Source organism: Triturus cristatus, chromosome 7 (genome assembly GCF_964204655.1).
Source record: "Triturus cristatus chromosome 7, aTriCri1.1, whole genome shotgun sequence".
NCBI lineage: Eukaryota > Metazoa > Chordata > Amphibia > Caudata > Salamandridae > Triturus > Triturus cristatus.
The window spans coordinates 142,109,546-142,126,833 of record NC_140590.1 but is presented as its reverse complement, the minus strand read 5'-3'; the positions used below and the strand labels follow the sequence as shown (position 1 = coordinate 142,126,833).

Below are 17,288 nucleotides of genomic sequence, written 5' to 3'. Positions count from 1 at the left end.
AATATGTATATTCAGTATCGGAAGCTCCTGGATCTCACAGTGTCACTGGATCACAAAGTAGGGGGTGGTGAAAATCTCCACAGCGCTAATCTGGGCTATGCCAAACAAGGAAAAGCAGTTTGTCAGAGCTGAGGGAGTCAGGGACTGACTGCACCCCACTTTCGCTATTGCAACTGTCCCTATCTGACCTCAGATGATTAGGAGCTGCAGGGTTTTCAAACCCATTGTGTCTTGCCGGAGGCAATTTATTTAATTGAGACATTCCAACCCTATTGGGGCAGATTCAGGGTTGGACTGGGACACAAAATAAACCTGGGCACTAAAATAAAAGAGACTCTTGGTAAATATTTGCAAATGAGGCCAGCTTGGAAATAATTTTGCAAGGGATAGGAAACTGCATGCTCTTGTATTTGCTGCAGGCATTGTTTGTGGTAATAGACGCAGTCCACCAGACCAGTAAACAGGCCCACAAACAGCCACAAAACCGGCCCTCACACCTGCCCATCAGGCTCTGCCTGTTTGCCTTTAAGCCAGTCTGACCCTGGACTGAATGCTCTTGAGAGACTTCTAGCCTGGTGTAGCAGGATATGTGAGTCATTAACTCTTGCTCTCTTGTTACAGAGTTGTGCCAAAAGCACGGGCCTAAATGGTAGGGCGGACGTCTAGAGCAAGCTGTAAGGTTATAGTGACATAACAAAACATCCAGGCCTGGGTGTCATGCAGGCTCTAGCAAGAACCCAAGCTAAAAAAATAATATCAGATGTGCATGTTCTACACTATTTGTTTTTTGGACAGTTTCTGTTGTGAGACCTGGTCACTAACATAAAACATTTTTCTGTTTTCTTTCAGACACAAGAATGGATGTAAAAAGTACTCAGTATCTGGTGCTGTCAATCTACATTCTTACCTTCCTAACCGGCTTTCCCTCCAATCTGCTGGCCTTCTACACCTTCTTCATCAGAGTCCGTCAGAAGCTGGTACCCATAGACATCCTCCTGCTCAACCTCACCATCTCTGACCTTCTACTCCTTCTCTTCCTTCCCTTCAAGATGAACGAGGCGGCCTCCGGGATGCGGTGGAACATGCCCTCTTTTCTCTGCCCACTGACCAGCTTTTTCTACTACAGCAGCATCTACACCAGCACCCTCTTCCTGACAGCTGTCAGCGTAGAGCGATACTTGGGTGTGGCCTTCCCTATCAAGTACAAAATCAACCGTAAACCCCAGTATGCCATAGTGGCCAGCCTCATATTCTGGGTGCTAGCAAGTTCGCACTGTAGTATTGTCTATATTGTACAGTATGGAATTCCCAACAATGAGACTAGCATCAACACAAATCACTGCTATGATAATTTCTCAGCGGAACAGAAACAAATTCTTCTGCCTTTCCGGCTAGAGATGTGCATAGTACTTTTCATCATGCCTTTTCTCATAACTCTCTTCTGCTACATTAATTTTGTAAGGATTCTGATGTCACTGCCCAACATCTCATCCAAGAGGAAGCAGAGGGCCATCGGTCTCGCAGTGGCGACCCTTGTCAACTTCATCCTCTGTTTTGCCCCCTATAACATCTCCCACATTGTTGGTTTCATAACAAATACCAGTCCTGATTGGAGGGTGGGAGCCCTGCTTCCGAGTACCCTCAATGCCACCCTGGATCCAGTTATATTCTACTTCTCGTCCACTGCTGTGCAAAGGACTTTCATCGACTGCTTCACATTGATACTTAGAAGACTTCGTTGCCTCAAACCAGTTCGGAGGACCATGATCCCATCGTGTCAGGCAGCAGTGGAGAGAAGCAAGGAAGACAGATCTTCTATTTGATTGGTGGACCTGTCTGAGCATGGCATTGGGCAAAGAGCTCTGTTTGCCAGGACTGTGAGCCTGCTTTAGGTCACATGTTTTCAGCCTATTAAGTAGAAGGCAGCTCCATGCTGTAGGCGTCCTAAGGAGTGGCTATCCCTGTAGCACTAACAAATTGACCCTATCTCGCTTCATTTGAAAGTTGAAGATGCTTATTTAACTAGTTTCTCAGCTCCTGAGGCAATGCTTTTGGGGCACAGGAATCACTCCAAAATGGCGGTAGGCTTGGAGAAGTGGACCAAAAACACTTCTGCTCCACTCTCCTTCTAAAAAGCAAAAACTTGTGTTTGTAAATTGACAATTGTGGCTTGCACTTGCATACTGACCTTTACAGCCTGCTCATAAAGCAAAAAGGAGTAAATTAATGACTTCTTGGAGAGACAGAGAACACTGAACTAGACCAGGACGGCTCCAAACTGCAACAAGGGAAAGGTTAACAAAGTTGCAATGTTTTTCATTTCCATTTCCTGTGTGTACTTGAAGGCAAACACTCTGAGCTCCATTCCAGAATCGTCTTTGACCTTTTCTATACCTCAGATACAATCTGCACATCGGCCTTTTTATTCATGAACTATCTGTCCTAGAACAAGCTAGCAGTGCTAGCAAACCTGGGGCTGTATGAAATGCAGTCACTTTAATTTAAAAGAAATTGCACTATTTATTACAACTTTGCAACATTTTTCTGTTTCTCCGAGGCATAGGCGGGAGTTCAGATGAAGGAACAGAGGAGGAAGATGTTCATCTGAAGTTAAGTAAGGGCAAGTGGTTATTCTTCAGCAGCTGTGTGGCCAATGGCAAGGAAGAGGCATTGGCTTTTCCTAGGCGGCAGAAGGTTTGCTCAATCAGATCTAGGACATCTATTCACTAAATTGACCGGGGAATGCCCAGACACATAAGGACACTTCAGGCAGATCAATATTAGTGTGTATTGTTTTAAAGACTCAGGCACGCTCTATAACCGTGGGCAGACCATCTTTATCATGAAATAGGATAGCTCCTTGATGCGCACTCATTCCAGGCTCTACGTCCATATAATACCACATTTCCAGATTGAGCCCCAACATACGAGTTCCTGCTTGTCCAGTCTGACTACACCTTATCTCTTTTAAATAACATTTCTCCCTACCCCTCATCAGTTCCTCTCCAACACATTCTACTCCTGTGTCCACATCATATCACCTGTTTAGTCTGACACTTGCCTCACCCACGTGTCACCACATTTTGCTGGTCTGACTCCTCGTCTTCAGTCACCTCCTACGTCTGCACATTCAGTCTGAAACCTCCAGTTTTGAGTCCCCTTCAGAAAATGCCACTCCTTCTCCATATTCAGCTCTCCACCCTTTGCCTGAATTCTTTACACTGCTCCTTCTAAACTGCTGTCAGCTTGAGCACTTAGAGCAGCTATTGCGTTTCTTCCCCTGGTGAAGGCATTATGTTGTGAAAGCCCACCAGTAAAACCTACGTGGCATTCCCAAGGCTGTGGAAGATCTGCAAGCAGGAATATACTTTGGTGTGAGGCAGTGAGAGACCATGTTACTAAGAACAGCAATAGCTTTCACCACTCTACTGAAGGACGTGTAAATGGAAGCAACCACTGCTTCGCCAGGCTGTGGGAAGCCGTATTATTAGGAAAACCCATGGCTTCTCCTAGGCTGTGGAATGGGTTTACATATTTTTCTCTTGGATGTGGATGGCACTTTCATTGGAAATAGCTTTGTTTTTTGAAAGGCTTTGTGCACAACTTCTGCATTCCCAGGCGCTGGCCCCACCCTAAGGAGTGTTGGTTGCTTCTCAAAGGCGATGGAAAGTGTCTGAATTGGGAACATCCTTTCCTTTGGCAAAGCACTGTCGGGTTTTACCACTGAGAGTAGTAAGTGGATTCCTAGGCTGTGGGAGGTCAAATCATTAGAGTGCCTTTGCTTCTCTTAAGCTAGGAATAGGATAGAAGCAGACATTGTATCTCTATTTTCTTATTGCCTATGGCTCTTCAAGACTATGGGAAGGTCCAGCATGGGATGAAGCCAATGCTTGTCCTTGGCTGTGGTAGAGTTTTCTATAAGTGTCAAGTACTGAGTAACCTGGTCATGAAAGCCTACCCATTTAGCTGTAGCTTCCCTCTTCTGTGAGAGACCATGCACTTGAGGCAGTGAAGTTGGTGTCGACATTACATTTCTGCAAAGTGGAATTCTTCCATCCTTTCATTGATCCTGTAGTTGGTACTTCATAATTATTGGGAGGATGGCCATTGACCTCAGCCATTGCATTTACTGGATGCGAGATAGTCTACCTTAGGAGCAGTGGTCCCTTCACCAATGCTATAAGATTTCTTGCCATTAGAGTAGACATTACTTCTCCTAGGCTACAGTGGAATCTGCCATGGAAGACACCTTTGCTTGTCCTTGATTGCTAACAGCTCTGTGCAGGAGATTCTGCATTAATTTCTTCCAAGCTGCTGGAGGCCACATCGAAGGGGGACAGTGATCGGTTCCAAGCTACGGTAACCCGTGGGTGGAAGAGAATACGGCTTTAAGAACTTATACCCATGTCTAGATCATAGTGATCCCCACTGGTAGAGATTCCATCACACTCTGGTTTGTGGGCCTTGCACCTGTTTTTGGTTCATGTTTCATGGCATACTCATGGCAATTTTAGCAGCTGGAATGAAACCTCACATTTCTGACAAACACAGCCCTGGCGTTTCCTCTCTTTCCAGAAGGGTACTGAAAACCATTGTAAGATTCCCCAATGCTGTAAAAATGTATTTCTTCACAAAGTATTCTATTATATTTTTATATTGTTCAAAATTATACCAAGATTTTGTAATAAAACCTATAAATCCAGTACATGTGTTTCTTTTCTCCAAATATGTTATACAAGTTACTCTAGAAACAAATGTATTCAGTTGGGAAAATCTGAGCATTCCTTCAGCAGATGCTAAGCTGTTGTATAAAGACAACCTATTCTGCCAGCATGACCAACCATCAGCTTCCAAACTTCCAGGCAATATATATATATATATAAAATTAATTAACCTACTCACCAGCAAGGGAGACCTGATGTCAGGCTAGATCTCCCAGCTTCCTGGCTATCCTTGTGGCAAGTATTAGTTGTTAAATAAGGACCCCAGTGCCTGGGTTCTACGGGGGACCTCAATGAAACACTCAGTAACGCTAATTTGTTCCATATCTCCCAGTGCATATCAAGTCTGAGCAGTCAAGGCTTACTCTTGGAGAATGATTAAAGGGTTAGCACTCAAATATGGGCCACACATAAATATACAAAATAGATTGTACAGTAAACTATGGGACCTGAAAGTAACACAGTTTGCACTGGGCATGGCCTAGAGGAAGGTGAGCTGCTGATGGGGCTCAAACTAGTCTATCATAGATTCACTCATATACTACAGTGTGAGGAAGAGGACTGCCTTTGGCATTCATTTTGCAAAGTGAAAACCCCAGCGGAACACTTTTTGACATCCTGGAACTAGCACATAAAAGTTTGATGAAAACACTAATATCTGTTCTCTGCTCAACTGTGCATCCAGGTCTCACAACTCACATCATTAAGCTACTCTGGCCTTCACAGTGGTAGTAGGGGATAGAGGAGGTATATGGGGATCAGCTGAGAAGAGGAGAGGGACAGAACAACAGTCAGCAAGGTCATTGACTATTCTCAATGAAACCCGCCATCTTGAAGATTTGAACTCAAGGGCTCACAGGAATTGGTACTCCATCACCTGAAGTACACACATCACGCACAAGGAATCAAAACACATTTCAGGAGAGTTTTGATCTCACCTATTAGGGACTATGCAGATCCACCATGTGAGAACTGTCTGCACAGATTTTAAACTCCTTTGAGTGCCATTAAAATAAAAAGCTTGCATCCATGAACAATGATCAGCTGACGCCAATTTCCAGTCGATTAATGCCCTGTTCAGGAGGGCAGTGCTTAATACCTCTTTACCTACCAGAGACTATAGCTGCTCCCTTTCCAAACCTGTAGCTCAACATTTGCCTGATTAGGAAAATATACCATCTCTCCATAATAGCGAAATTAGAAGCAGAAAAGCACTGGGGCACTACTCCAAGGAGTACAACTTTACAATATGTCTGGGCATATGTTTGATTGCATAAGGAGATAAGGAGAATCTGGAAATTCCAAGGAGTTTTGGGATTTGTCTAGGTTTACTTTACGTGGATGGTATCTCTCAGTTCAGTATTCAGTATCCCTATATTAGTAGATTAGATACACAATGTTAGAAATTGGGTTTCTGGTTGGCAGAGGTATGCACCCTGTCCAAGCAGGAACCACAATCTTAGTCAGTGTAAGTCACAACACACCTTTAATTAACCTGTGCTCCACCTCTGGTAGCTTGGCACGGAGCAGTTAGGCTAAACTTAAGAGGAAATGTGTAAAGTATTTGTGCAACACTTCAAACAGTAAAACAGTGAAAACCCCACAAAAAGACTCCATACCAAGTTAGAAGAATACATTATATTTTTATTAACAATTCAAGACCAAAACAATAACAAAAATCCAATAAGTATAATCGACATTATTAATTTTTACAGACTACATGAGAATATAGTGCTTAAAAGCCTAAAGAGCCAACTGGGGACATCTGGTTGCGCTTGACTGGGGTAAATCCAAAAGTTCAGGTCGACCGCGATGGAGTTGGAGATGGCGCAGGTCGGTTACAAGGTTCAGCCTTGGTCGGTCACAAAGTACCGTGAGGCAAGCAGCAAAGGGATGGTGCGTCGTTGTCAATCTTCCAGCTGAATGTGATGCGGCACGTGGTCGACTAGCAATGTACTGGATCATTGAAGAGGCGTCAGAAAAGGAGGCGATGCGCTGCACAGTCAGCAAGCGATGTATGGGCTCATGGCAGATGTATTGAAGGAGATGTGCCGGTTCCAATAGGCGCAACGTCATCGATGCAAGGATGTAAGCAGTTGCAGCACTTTATACCCACTTCCAAGGGCTCAGGACTGGATTGGCATCACTTGGCGTGCAGCAAGCAACATCCAGGTGCTGTTTTAGGATGATGAAGAAGTCTTTGATGTCCCTGAGACTTAGAACAGGGGGCAAGCCAGCATTCCCTTGGAGTCACTCTGGGTTCAAGTGAGAGGGGTCTAGTCCTTCCTCAGCAGGGCAGAGGGTAGCAGGTAGCAGGGCAGCACAGCAGAAGAGCAGTTCTTCCAGAGCATCAATCCTGTAGAATGGCAGTCCTTGTAACAGCATAGCAGTCCTTCCTCCTGGAATAACTCTGCACAGGTCCAGTAGTGTATTGAAGTGGTAGGATCGAGAACCCAGTGCTTATACTTCCGAGCCACTACAGGGGCATATGCAGCCTTTTGTGGCGGGACAGGACACAGCCTATTCAGGTGTAAGTGTCAGCTCCCCCCTCCCATCCTGCTGAGGATTGCCCATCAGGATGTGGATGGCTCATCAGTCACACCTAAGTTCCCTTTATGTGTGGCTGTCTAGAGGGAAATCACTTCGTCCAGCTGTCACCCACCCCAGACATGCATTGGAGACAGGCTACAGGCACACAGAGCTAAGAGCAGAAAAATAACATTTTAATAAAAGTGGCATTTTGTACCTTTGAAATAGTTAATCCAACTTTGTCATCAAATAGTATTTATTATTACAAGTCCAATGGTACCAAACATGACAGAACTACTTCTTCTCAATCGGGAATTACTATTTATTAAGTGTAATACGGAGTTCCCAATGTTAACTTGTGAGAGGGGTAGGCCTCAAAGTAGTGAAAAACTAGTTTGCGTGTTTTTTTCTACCAGGACATGCAAACTTAAAGGTACATTTCCTACCTTTTGATTACACAGCACCCTACCCGAAGGGCTACCTACGGCCTATCTTAGGTGTGACTTATATGTAATAAAAGGGGAGTTTAGGGCGGCCAAGGGGTTATAAATGTCAAGTCAACTTGGCAGTGTAAATTGCACTCAGAGGCTCTGCAGTGGAAGACCTAGGACATGTTTAAAGGGTTACTTGAGTGGGTGGCAAATCAGTGTTGTAGGTCCACTACTAGTACTTAATTTATAGGCCCTGGGTACATGTAGTGCACTTTACTAGAGTCATAAGTAATATAAATACGCCAATTGTGGATAATCAAATGTTACTGTGTTGAAAATAGAGTGCACATGCACTTTAGCACTGGTTAGCAGTGGTAGAAAAGTACCTAGATTCCAAAAGCCACCAAAAATGAGGTCAGAAAAAGGGAGGAGTAAAGCAAAATATTTGAGGTGACCCTTCAGGGAGTGCTATTTTCCAACACAACCCCCCTTCAGCCTAAAGCCAGGGTAGACTAACCAATACCATTATGGACTTCCCTGCTTAGGGTGTTAGAACATGGACAATGGCCCACTACTGCAGGGGCACTTGCCAGTTCTATGCCTCTCTGAATCCCGTTAGATTCCTTTGTCTATACATTCTGGGGACACTGAACTGACCCATGGGGAACCCTTCTCCTCACCTGTGGACTCCATATGTGCAGGAACTAAAATGTAATTTGCTCACAGCTGCATCCCAGTACACAGATGGTGCCACCATGGTCAATAAAGTTATGTGGCAGATTCCACCCCTTGGATCAGACGTATGTCCCCAACCCAAGGAAATCTCTGTCCACAAGTCCAACAACCAATGGAGGTCACTGACAGCTGTTAGTGTCAACAACCAGGTCCCAGACCATCCAGGGGTCACTGGCCTCTGTGGTTTCTTAGAGTAGGGGACAGTAGCCCCAGGTGTCTTGCACCCTTTCTCTAATCTACCTCCCACCAGTTCAGGGGGGTATTCTGAAACTATTCCTTCAACCTAGGGTCTGTACCCTTAATCTCAATATGTGACTGGCAAACAAGGACTTCTAGAGGAGCACCACTAGCCCCCTCAGGGGAGACACACTCTGAATGTGTCATACAAGAGTCTGCTTGGTGCAGGTCCCAAGCCCTCTGTCATATGTGTAGAAGGCTGGCTTAGTATATGGTGCACACTTATTCAAGTGGTGCACCTTGCACTAATACAGGCAACCCTTATGGCGATTTTCATATTAGTTGTCTTTGATAACCATAGAAAGCTCTCAAACTGGTAGCTGTGGAGAACAGTCTTCAGTCTTATCTTGAAAGATGGTTAAGCAGCTTGTTTTACCAGTTTAATCAGTAGGGTAGATTAGATGAAAGGAAACCAAACAGTGTTTATCAAAAATAAGTCTATTTATTACAACACAATAATACTATCACATTGGTATATCTCCTACCCAGAGACATCAACATAATACACAAGAATACTGCAAAAGCAACCAGGTAAGTTGCACAAAATACAGTGGTCTCCAGCGGGAGACCAAACCATACATTAAAAAAGTGGAATGCGAACTGCAGAGGAGAACAGGACTTGGATCAGAAGACCCAGAGGTGCCGTGGACATGAGGAACCACCCAAGGCAAGTAGCCAGGAACCCCAGGAGGAGGCTGTATGCAAAGTAGGAACACAGCTACATGCCCAATGGAAGTAAGTATACAAGTCACTGTTTCAGTTTTGAAGAAGAAGGACCCTTCCTAGAGGACTCTGAAGTAACCTTTTGGTTGCGGAAGCCCCGGGAACCAGGTTACCTACATCAGGGAAACCAGATGCATAGGGGTGAAGTGATGTCGGAACCTACCATAGACAACAATGGACTACTTTGAAGAAGGTGCCTCTGGAGAAGACTGTGAAGGAGACCAGTGGAATCTAATGGTGGATTCTGGAAGTGAAGAACCTGTAAGCAGAGGATACCTAGTCTATGCCACTTGAAGGTGAGTAGGAGGCACAGAGACATAATGCCCACCAATGTCAGGAGGTTCTGAAGAGTCAACAGTGACTAGGTCGCTGCAGTTGTAAGGACCAGGTGATGTTGAGGAAGACCAGGAGCCATGCATTTGCTTTCCCACATCGGATGTCGGTGACTAGATGGTCGGTGTTTGGCGAGAGCACCAACAAGTTTTGGTAGCCGCACCTGGTGTGAAAGGTGAAAAAGGAGCAACATGAGGACCAGCAAGGTCCAAGGTGCCCACCAACAGCAGGAGAGTCTGAGTAGGTCCCTTAGCAAGCAGAGAAGCCAACTGAAGTAAGAGAAGATCCTCAGGAGGACCCACAACCTGAAGGCACGGGGTCACAAGAGGACCTCGAGCAGCTCACCAAGGATGAAGGCCCACGGTGCAGAAGATGCGGTGAGGATGCCGATCTTGGAGAGAAAGTGTGCCGGAGGCTGGAGCTTCTTGTAGCCCGAAGATCTCTGGAGTGCAGAGACAACAACCTCCGGCAACAGCAGGGCACAGGGGTTTGGCCCTAGTGGTACCAATGAGGGACACTGGCCTCAAAATTGCTGAAAGGACAGGTCAGGACTCGAGGGAGTTGCAGAAACACCACCTGTGTTGCTGAGCCTCGGGACGTCCATAGGAGGCCAGGAGCAGCAAACCGGTCAGCTTCGTTGCCGCACCTGCAGATGCAGGGGAGTGACTCCTTCACTCCAAGGGAGATTTCTTTGGGTGTCCTTGATGCCCACAGGTCTGTTGAAAAACCTGAAAGAAGTACAGACAGAGCTGAGGAAGACTTGAAGACCAGCAAGACCAGGAGCAGCAGCAGTCTTCCTTGGTGCAGTCTCGGTTCCAGTCAAAGTCCAATGAAGTCCAAGTGTCCAGACGATTGAAGAGCAACGTAGTTTCAGGGTTGAGTCTTGTCCCACGACAAATCTAGAGACCCACCCACAGGTAAGCCCATAAGTACCCTAAAGAAAGGGTTGGAACAACTCTGGGGTCCCTCACGGAGGAGGGGTTGGACAGAGGGAAGGATACTCTCATGTCTTTTGTCCAGTTTTGCACCAGAGTGGGAGTCAAGGGCTCCCTGAATTGGTTCAAACTGGAGTATGCAAGGAGGGCATCAAATGTGCCCTTCAAAGCAGTTTGGTGATGCTGACAAGCGCCCCCACCCCAGCCCAATACACTAAGTCCTGTCTGGGAGGTGTTCACACCTCCCTGTGGCAGGAAACCTATTGCCCTACCTTTCCCTGCTTGAGCCTGCCTCAGCAGCAGGAGGGCAGAATCATGTCTGTGGTCGACAGCAGAACTAGCTTGCTTGCAAACCCTGAAAGGCTATTACCGGGAGTACAGGGGTGCCCCTTAAGTGGCCCCCCAGTACATGGGATCAGACTTCCAACACTGGGTACGATTCCAACATGTTTGATACCAAATAGGAGTTCAGTGCAGCCACTATATAGTTAGACATTTCGTAGTGACTGATATCCACTGTTTGTCTAAAAATGGCTGATCACACTTACGCCTGGATAATTGACTCTGGACTTTGTAGGGGTGTCCTTCTCATGCAGGGACACCCTCAGACTTGTAACCAAGCACCCTGCCCTCAGGACGGAAGAGCCTGCCAAAAGTTGTAAGTGCCATGACCTCAGATATAAGGAAACATATCTGCTGTGAGAGATGGAAGCACCAACTCACACAGGCTGCAATGCCCTGGGTACCGTAATACCATATACTAGGGACTTACAAGGGTACACCAGTAGCCAATTGTGAAGGGTCCAAAGTATTTACCATGTCAATTTAGGGGAGAAAGGAGAGTTTCTGGGGTCCTTATTAGCAGGATCCCAGCAGACTAGGTCAGAAACTCACTGACACCAAGCAAAAAGTGGGGGTACCCTTGAAAACAGATCCTACTTTCCTACACAACCCCACCCTCTCCAATGTAAAGAGATGAGACTAACCTTGCCCAGTTGAGTCTTCATTTTCTAAGTGGAAATATCTGGAGAGTGCATCAGCGTTGACATGGTTACTCCCAGGTCTATGTTCGACAGAAAAGTCCATCTCCTGTAGGCAAATGGACCACCACAAAAGTTGGGGAATTCAGCCTTCATTTGTTTAAGCCATAAGAGGGGCTTATGGTCTGTCTGAACAGTGAAGTGAGTGCCAAATAGGTATGGCCTCAACGTTTTCAAGGCCCAGACCACAGCAAAGGTCTCCCTCTCAATAGCTGATCAACGCTTCTCCATGGGGGTCAACCTTCTGCTTATAAAAGCTACTGGTTGATCCTGGCCATCAGCATTAAGTTGTGACAATACTGCCCCTACCCCTATCTCAGAAGCATCTGTCTGAACAATGAAGATTTTGGAGTAATCAGGCCTTGCCGAATTGGAGCAAAGAAAATGGCTTGCTTCAGATCATCAAATGCCTTCTGACAGGTAACTGTCCATGGAACTTTCTTAGGCATTCTTTTGGAGGTGCGATCATTAAGGGATGTCATTATGGATCCAAAGCCCTCAACAAACCTCCTGTACTATCCAGTAAAGCCCAAGAAAGTTCGGACCTGAGTCTTGGTAGGGGGAGCAATCCAGTCCATGATGGTCTGAATTTTGCTCTCCAATGGTTGAACTTGGCCTCCACCCACAAGGTGGCCCAAGTGCCCAACCTTGCTCTGCCCTATCTGGCACTTTGTGGCTTTGATAGTGAGGCCTGCCTTCTGTAGGGCCTCAAGTACACTTTTGAGGTGGACCTGGTTATCTTCCCAGGTGGAGCTAAAGACAGCAATGTCATCTAGATATGCTGTACTATAGGCTTCCAGACCTGTACAGACTTTGTTCACCAGCCTCTGAAATGTGGCAGGTGAATTCTTCAAACCAAAAGGCATCACAGAAAATTGATAATGCCCACTGGAGGGTGAAAATGCTGTTTTTCGTTTGGCATCCTCAGAGAGTATGATTACCCAGTAACCAGCAGTCAGGTCAAATGTACTGAGATACTTGGCAGAGGCCAGAGTATATATCAAGACATCTGCCCTGGGAACCGGATGGGCATCAGTCCGAGTGACTGCACTGAGGCCTCTATCGTCTACACAAAACCTCACCGCTCTCTTACCATCCTGGGTGTGAGGTTTTGGTACAAGGACTACAGGACTAGCCCAAGGGATATCCAAAGGCTCAATGACCCCCAACTCCAGCATCTTTTGGACTTCTGTCCTGATGCAGTCCCTGATATGGTCAGTCTGTCATTAGATTTTACTCTTCATGGGTAGACTGTCGCCTGTGTCCACTTCATGGGTACACCAGGTGGATTGACTAGGAGTCAGAGAAAAGAGATTGGGAAACTGATTGAGACCCTGTCCACAATCAGCTTGCTGTTGATCAGGGAGGCTGCTGTCAAGGCTACTCCATCAACTGACCCATCAACAGGGTCCTGAGAGAGGAGATCAGGGAGAAGGTCACTCTCATCCTTCTTTCCCTCATCAGTGGCCATGCGCATGGGAATCTGGGAGGAGTATAAATCTTTATCCTTCCTGCTCCTTCTCTTGAGAGCTGGCTGATCAAGGTTTACAGGATCCAGGGCTCCCGCTGTGCCTAGTATCTTGGCCTATGCCCTAGTGTTAGAAATGGGGGTCTCTGGTTGGCAGTGGATGGCCACTGTCCAAGCAGGGACCCTTCTTTCTAAGTCAGAGTGAAGGGCTGCACCCCCTTGACAACCCCTGCTCCACCCTGTGGTAACGTAGCACAAGCAGTTAGGCTAATCTCAGAGGCAGTGTGTAAAGCGTTGATGATCATACACAGTAAATACTGTGAGGAACACTACAAAGGGACACAACACAGGTAGTTATCAAAGAAAATAGTTATATTTATAGAGACTTATCACAAGACCAAATAACGAGGAAATCACAATACTGTACGAAAATAGTTCTCTCTGGATGCTGCAAAAATAGTTCCAATGGGTAAGGTAAAGTTCAGGACAGTGGTCTCTGCAACCCCTCTACTCACAGTTCTGAGATGTTGGCAAATAATCCGCAAGAAACGTCGCTCAGGCGGGTTAGCGATGTTTTTCCTCACACTCTGGTCACGGCCGCTCGCTAACGGGGGTTAGCGACGATTTTCTTTACGCTCAGCAGCTGTAGCGATGATTTTCTGGCCGCAAACGTGCGGGGTGATGATCATGCCAGCGGGCCCTCAGCGGCAGCGATGCGACGATTTTCTTTATGCTCAGCAGCTGTAGCGATGATTTTCTGGCTGCAAACGTGCGGGGTCATGATCAGGCCAGCGAGCCTTCAGCGGCAGTGATGCGACAATTTTGTTTACGCTCAGCAACTGTAGAGATGATTTTCTGGCCGCAAACATGCGGGGCAATGATCAGGCCAGTGAGCCTTCAGCGGCAGTGATGCGACGATTTTCTTTACGCTCAGCAGCTGTAGCGATGATTTTCTGGCCACAAACGTGCGGGGCGATGATCAGGCCAGTGATCCTTCAGCGGCAGCGATGCGATGATTTTCTTTACGCTCTGTAGGTGTAGCGATGATTTTTAGGCTTTAGCGATAATTTTGAGGCTTTAGCGACGAAATGAAGTCTACTGGTCCTGAGACTTCAGTCAGGAGGCTAGCTCTCTCTCTAGCCCTTGGGTAATTGCAGGTTCAAGATTAAAAAGTTATCTTACAGCTCCTTTTCCCTCCTTTTTCCAGTCCAATGAAAACTACTGCAGACCAATCCAGGGAACAGCACACAACTCCAGGACAGTCCTCTCCTGCAGCTTTCTTCAGTTCCACGGACAGAGGTTGGTCTTGAGATCCAGGGGCAATACAAATTGTAGGGGTTTCAGCACAGATATTTATACCTCCAAAGTCTTTGTTCTAAAGAGTCACAAGTCACTGAACCCAGGCAGAACCAGTTCTGCTCAGTCCTGGAGCACTTTGTTTACCAGGCTGCTTCTTTCTTTTCAGGGTGGAGACATCATACGCACCACAGGAGGTGGAGCCAGCATTGTGGAGGGAAGGCACAGCCCTATTCAGGTCCCCGGTGCAACTCCTCCCACCCATCTAGATTCAGATCTCTCCATTCACCACTGGGACACCTCACCCTGTCTCCTGGAATTTCCCAGCCCTGTCGCTCCAAACCCAGACAGCCAATACACATAAGAGCAGAGCACACTGGAAGGCTTAGGCAAGAAAATACCTACTTTCTAAAAGTGGTATTTTCAAACACGGGATATAAAAATAACCTTCACTAAAATATGTATTTTATTATTCTGAGCTCAGGCATACTAAACTCGTTTTTCTACCATGTTCCTGGGGTCAGTTAGGACTATAGAGTGTAATAGTCAAACTGCCCCTTCTGGCCTATGGAGAACAGGTAGCCTTACAGTAGTGAAAAACGAAATTGGGTGTAATTCACTACCAGGGCATGCTACACACATCAGAGCATGTCCTACCTTACACATACAATGCACCCTACCATAGGGGTGGCTTACATGATGCCAAGGGAAGGTTCAGGGGCTGGGAAGTGGGTGCACTTCACAGCCAAGATGGCAGTTCTAGACTGCACACAGACACTGCAGTGGCAGGTCTGAGATACAGTTTACAAGCTGCTTCTGTGTGTGGCGCAAACCAGCGCTGCAGGCCCACCAGCAGCATTTGGATTACCAGCCCTGGGCACACACACAGGCCACGCTACTAGGGACTAACAGGTAAACCAAATAAGCCAATCATGGATATACCAATTCACACATCATATTTACAAAGGGAGAGCATATGCAATTTAGCACTGATCAGCAGTGGTAAAATGCCCAGAGTCATCAAATCAACACAAACAGGTCAGAAAAAATACAGGAGGAAGGCAAAAAGTTTAGGGAAGACCCTGCAAAAAGGGCCATTTCCAACACCTAGTGACTGCAAAGGCATTGACTGAAATGCCCATCATCTCTGCATGTGTCCTGAACTCCACTTCAGACCAGTCTTAAGTTTCTAAATCATTGCCCTGCAGACAGTCCACAGGTAGGTCAGGGGAAACCACAACTCACTATGGGCCAGTTACCCCTCCACAGCTGAGATAAACAGCTGCCAAGGAATGATCTGCCCTGACATTGCTAGCATTGTTCACTTGGTACACCTGTCCAAGTAGGATCTGTTCAGGGGAAACACTCTTTTCTGTCACTATAGTAACACTGGCCTCCGTGTCCTTGTTAGCAACAGTTTCAGACTTACAAGTAAGGTGGCAAGTTCCATACCACCATCACAAACCAAAACAGCCTGAGTGGGTGTCCTGACTTAGCCAGAACCTACTTCAGTACCCAAGGTTAACCCTACTAATCCCTTGGAGGCACTACTACTACTTGTGCTAGTGCTAGGTGTGCTAGGTGCTTTAGGAGCAGTAGCAGTAGTATCCTTGGTGCCAGACGTAGAACAATTGGAATCTTTTGCCATATGGCCTTTTTCCATACAGAGATAGCACAAAGTTATCTTGTTTGAAGAGGAAGACGTTTGGGACCCAACACCAGGGGAAATCTTTTGGGGACCTTAAGAAGACTATTTGTTGTCTTTACCTTTCTCCCCAGCCTTCCCTTGGGCCTTAGACGAATCTTGCTACTTCTGGTCACCACCACCATGAGATGTCTGCTTCACCCTGGTGCAGACCCACTTGTCTGCCTTCTTTCCAAATTCTTGGGGAAAGGTTAGATCTGAGTCCACCAGATACCGGTGCAACTGCTGATTTTGATAGTTATTAAGGATGTGCTCCCTCATCAATAAATTGTACAGTCCCTCATAGTCATGTACATTACTTCCATGAAGCCAATCTTGCAGAGCCTTAACAGCACTGTCTACAAAATCTACCTAGTCTTGAATGTGACCCCAAGTGTAACCCTGTATTGCTCAGTGGCAAAACCAAACCCATCTATGAGGGCACTCTTCAAGACTATGTAATTATCTGCATGTTCCCCCCTAACAGTGAGAAGTTTGTCTCTACCTTTGTTAGCAAAGGAGAGCCACAGGTTGGCTGCCCACTGCCCCTGAGGGACTTTCTGTAAAGCAGTGATCCATTTATAGATAATATCCCCTTCCTCGCAAGGGGGGACTATCCTGATCAAGTTCCAAGTGGCAAAAGAGTGTTTCCTAAACCTAGGTTCAATAGTGCTGCCACCATGGGATCCTAATCCAAAATTCTTACTAGCCCTCTGAAATTCCAGGGTCTCCTTATTCAGATCCAACGGTTCCTTCTTGATGCTGAGCTTGGCTCTCTCAAGCTTGAGCAGATGGTATTCCCTTTCTAAGGAGCCCTCCCTCTGGCTAGAAATGGAGGTCACTATGGAATGGTTAGAGGGGGTTGAGTTTACAGAGGAGGACCTAGACCTCCCCAGGACTATTTAAACCCTCCAAGGAAGCAGAAAGGGTGACCTACATCTAGGGCCACCCTCTGTTACTGGCACTATTCCCTGGGGGATTAGAGTTCACCAGTAAGGAGTCTTCAGACTCCTCCTGGTCAGGCTCAGAATAGGTGTCACTGGGCTGAGACACTGATGACTCTTCTCCTGGAGCCCCATCACCCATACCTAAATTGCTCTGCCATTCTAACCTATCAGGAATCTGGAGGTCATCCTGCAGGAGCAATTCTATTACC

At 46.4% G+C, this 17,288-nt stretch overlaps 1 protein-coding gene across 2 annotated transcripts in view; it reads left to right on the top strand.

The window, feature by feature from the left end:
* Positions 1-4,702, top strand: part of LOC146809055 (free fatty acid receptor 2-like) — a 118,765-nt gene extending 114,063 nt beyond the window's left edge. For both annotated transcript variants that reach the window (XM_085615857.1, XM_085615856.1), the window contains exon 2: positions 850-4,702. In XM_085615857.1, the coding sequence (XP_085471983.1) occupies positions 858-1,823 (966 nt within the window). In that variant the 5' untranslated portion in view covers positions 850-857 and the 3' untranslated portion in view covers positions 1,824-4,702. The remainder of the gene's footprint in view (positions 1-849) is intronic.
* Positions 4,703-17,288: the final 12,586 nt, after the last annotated feature.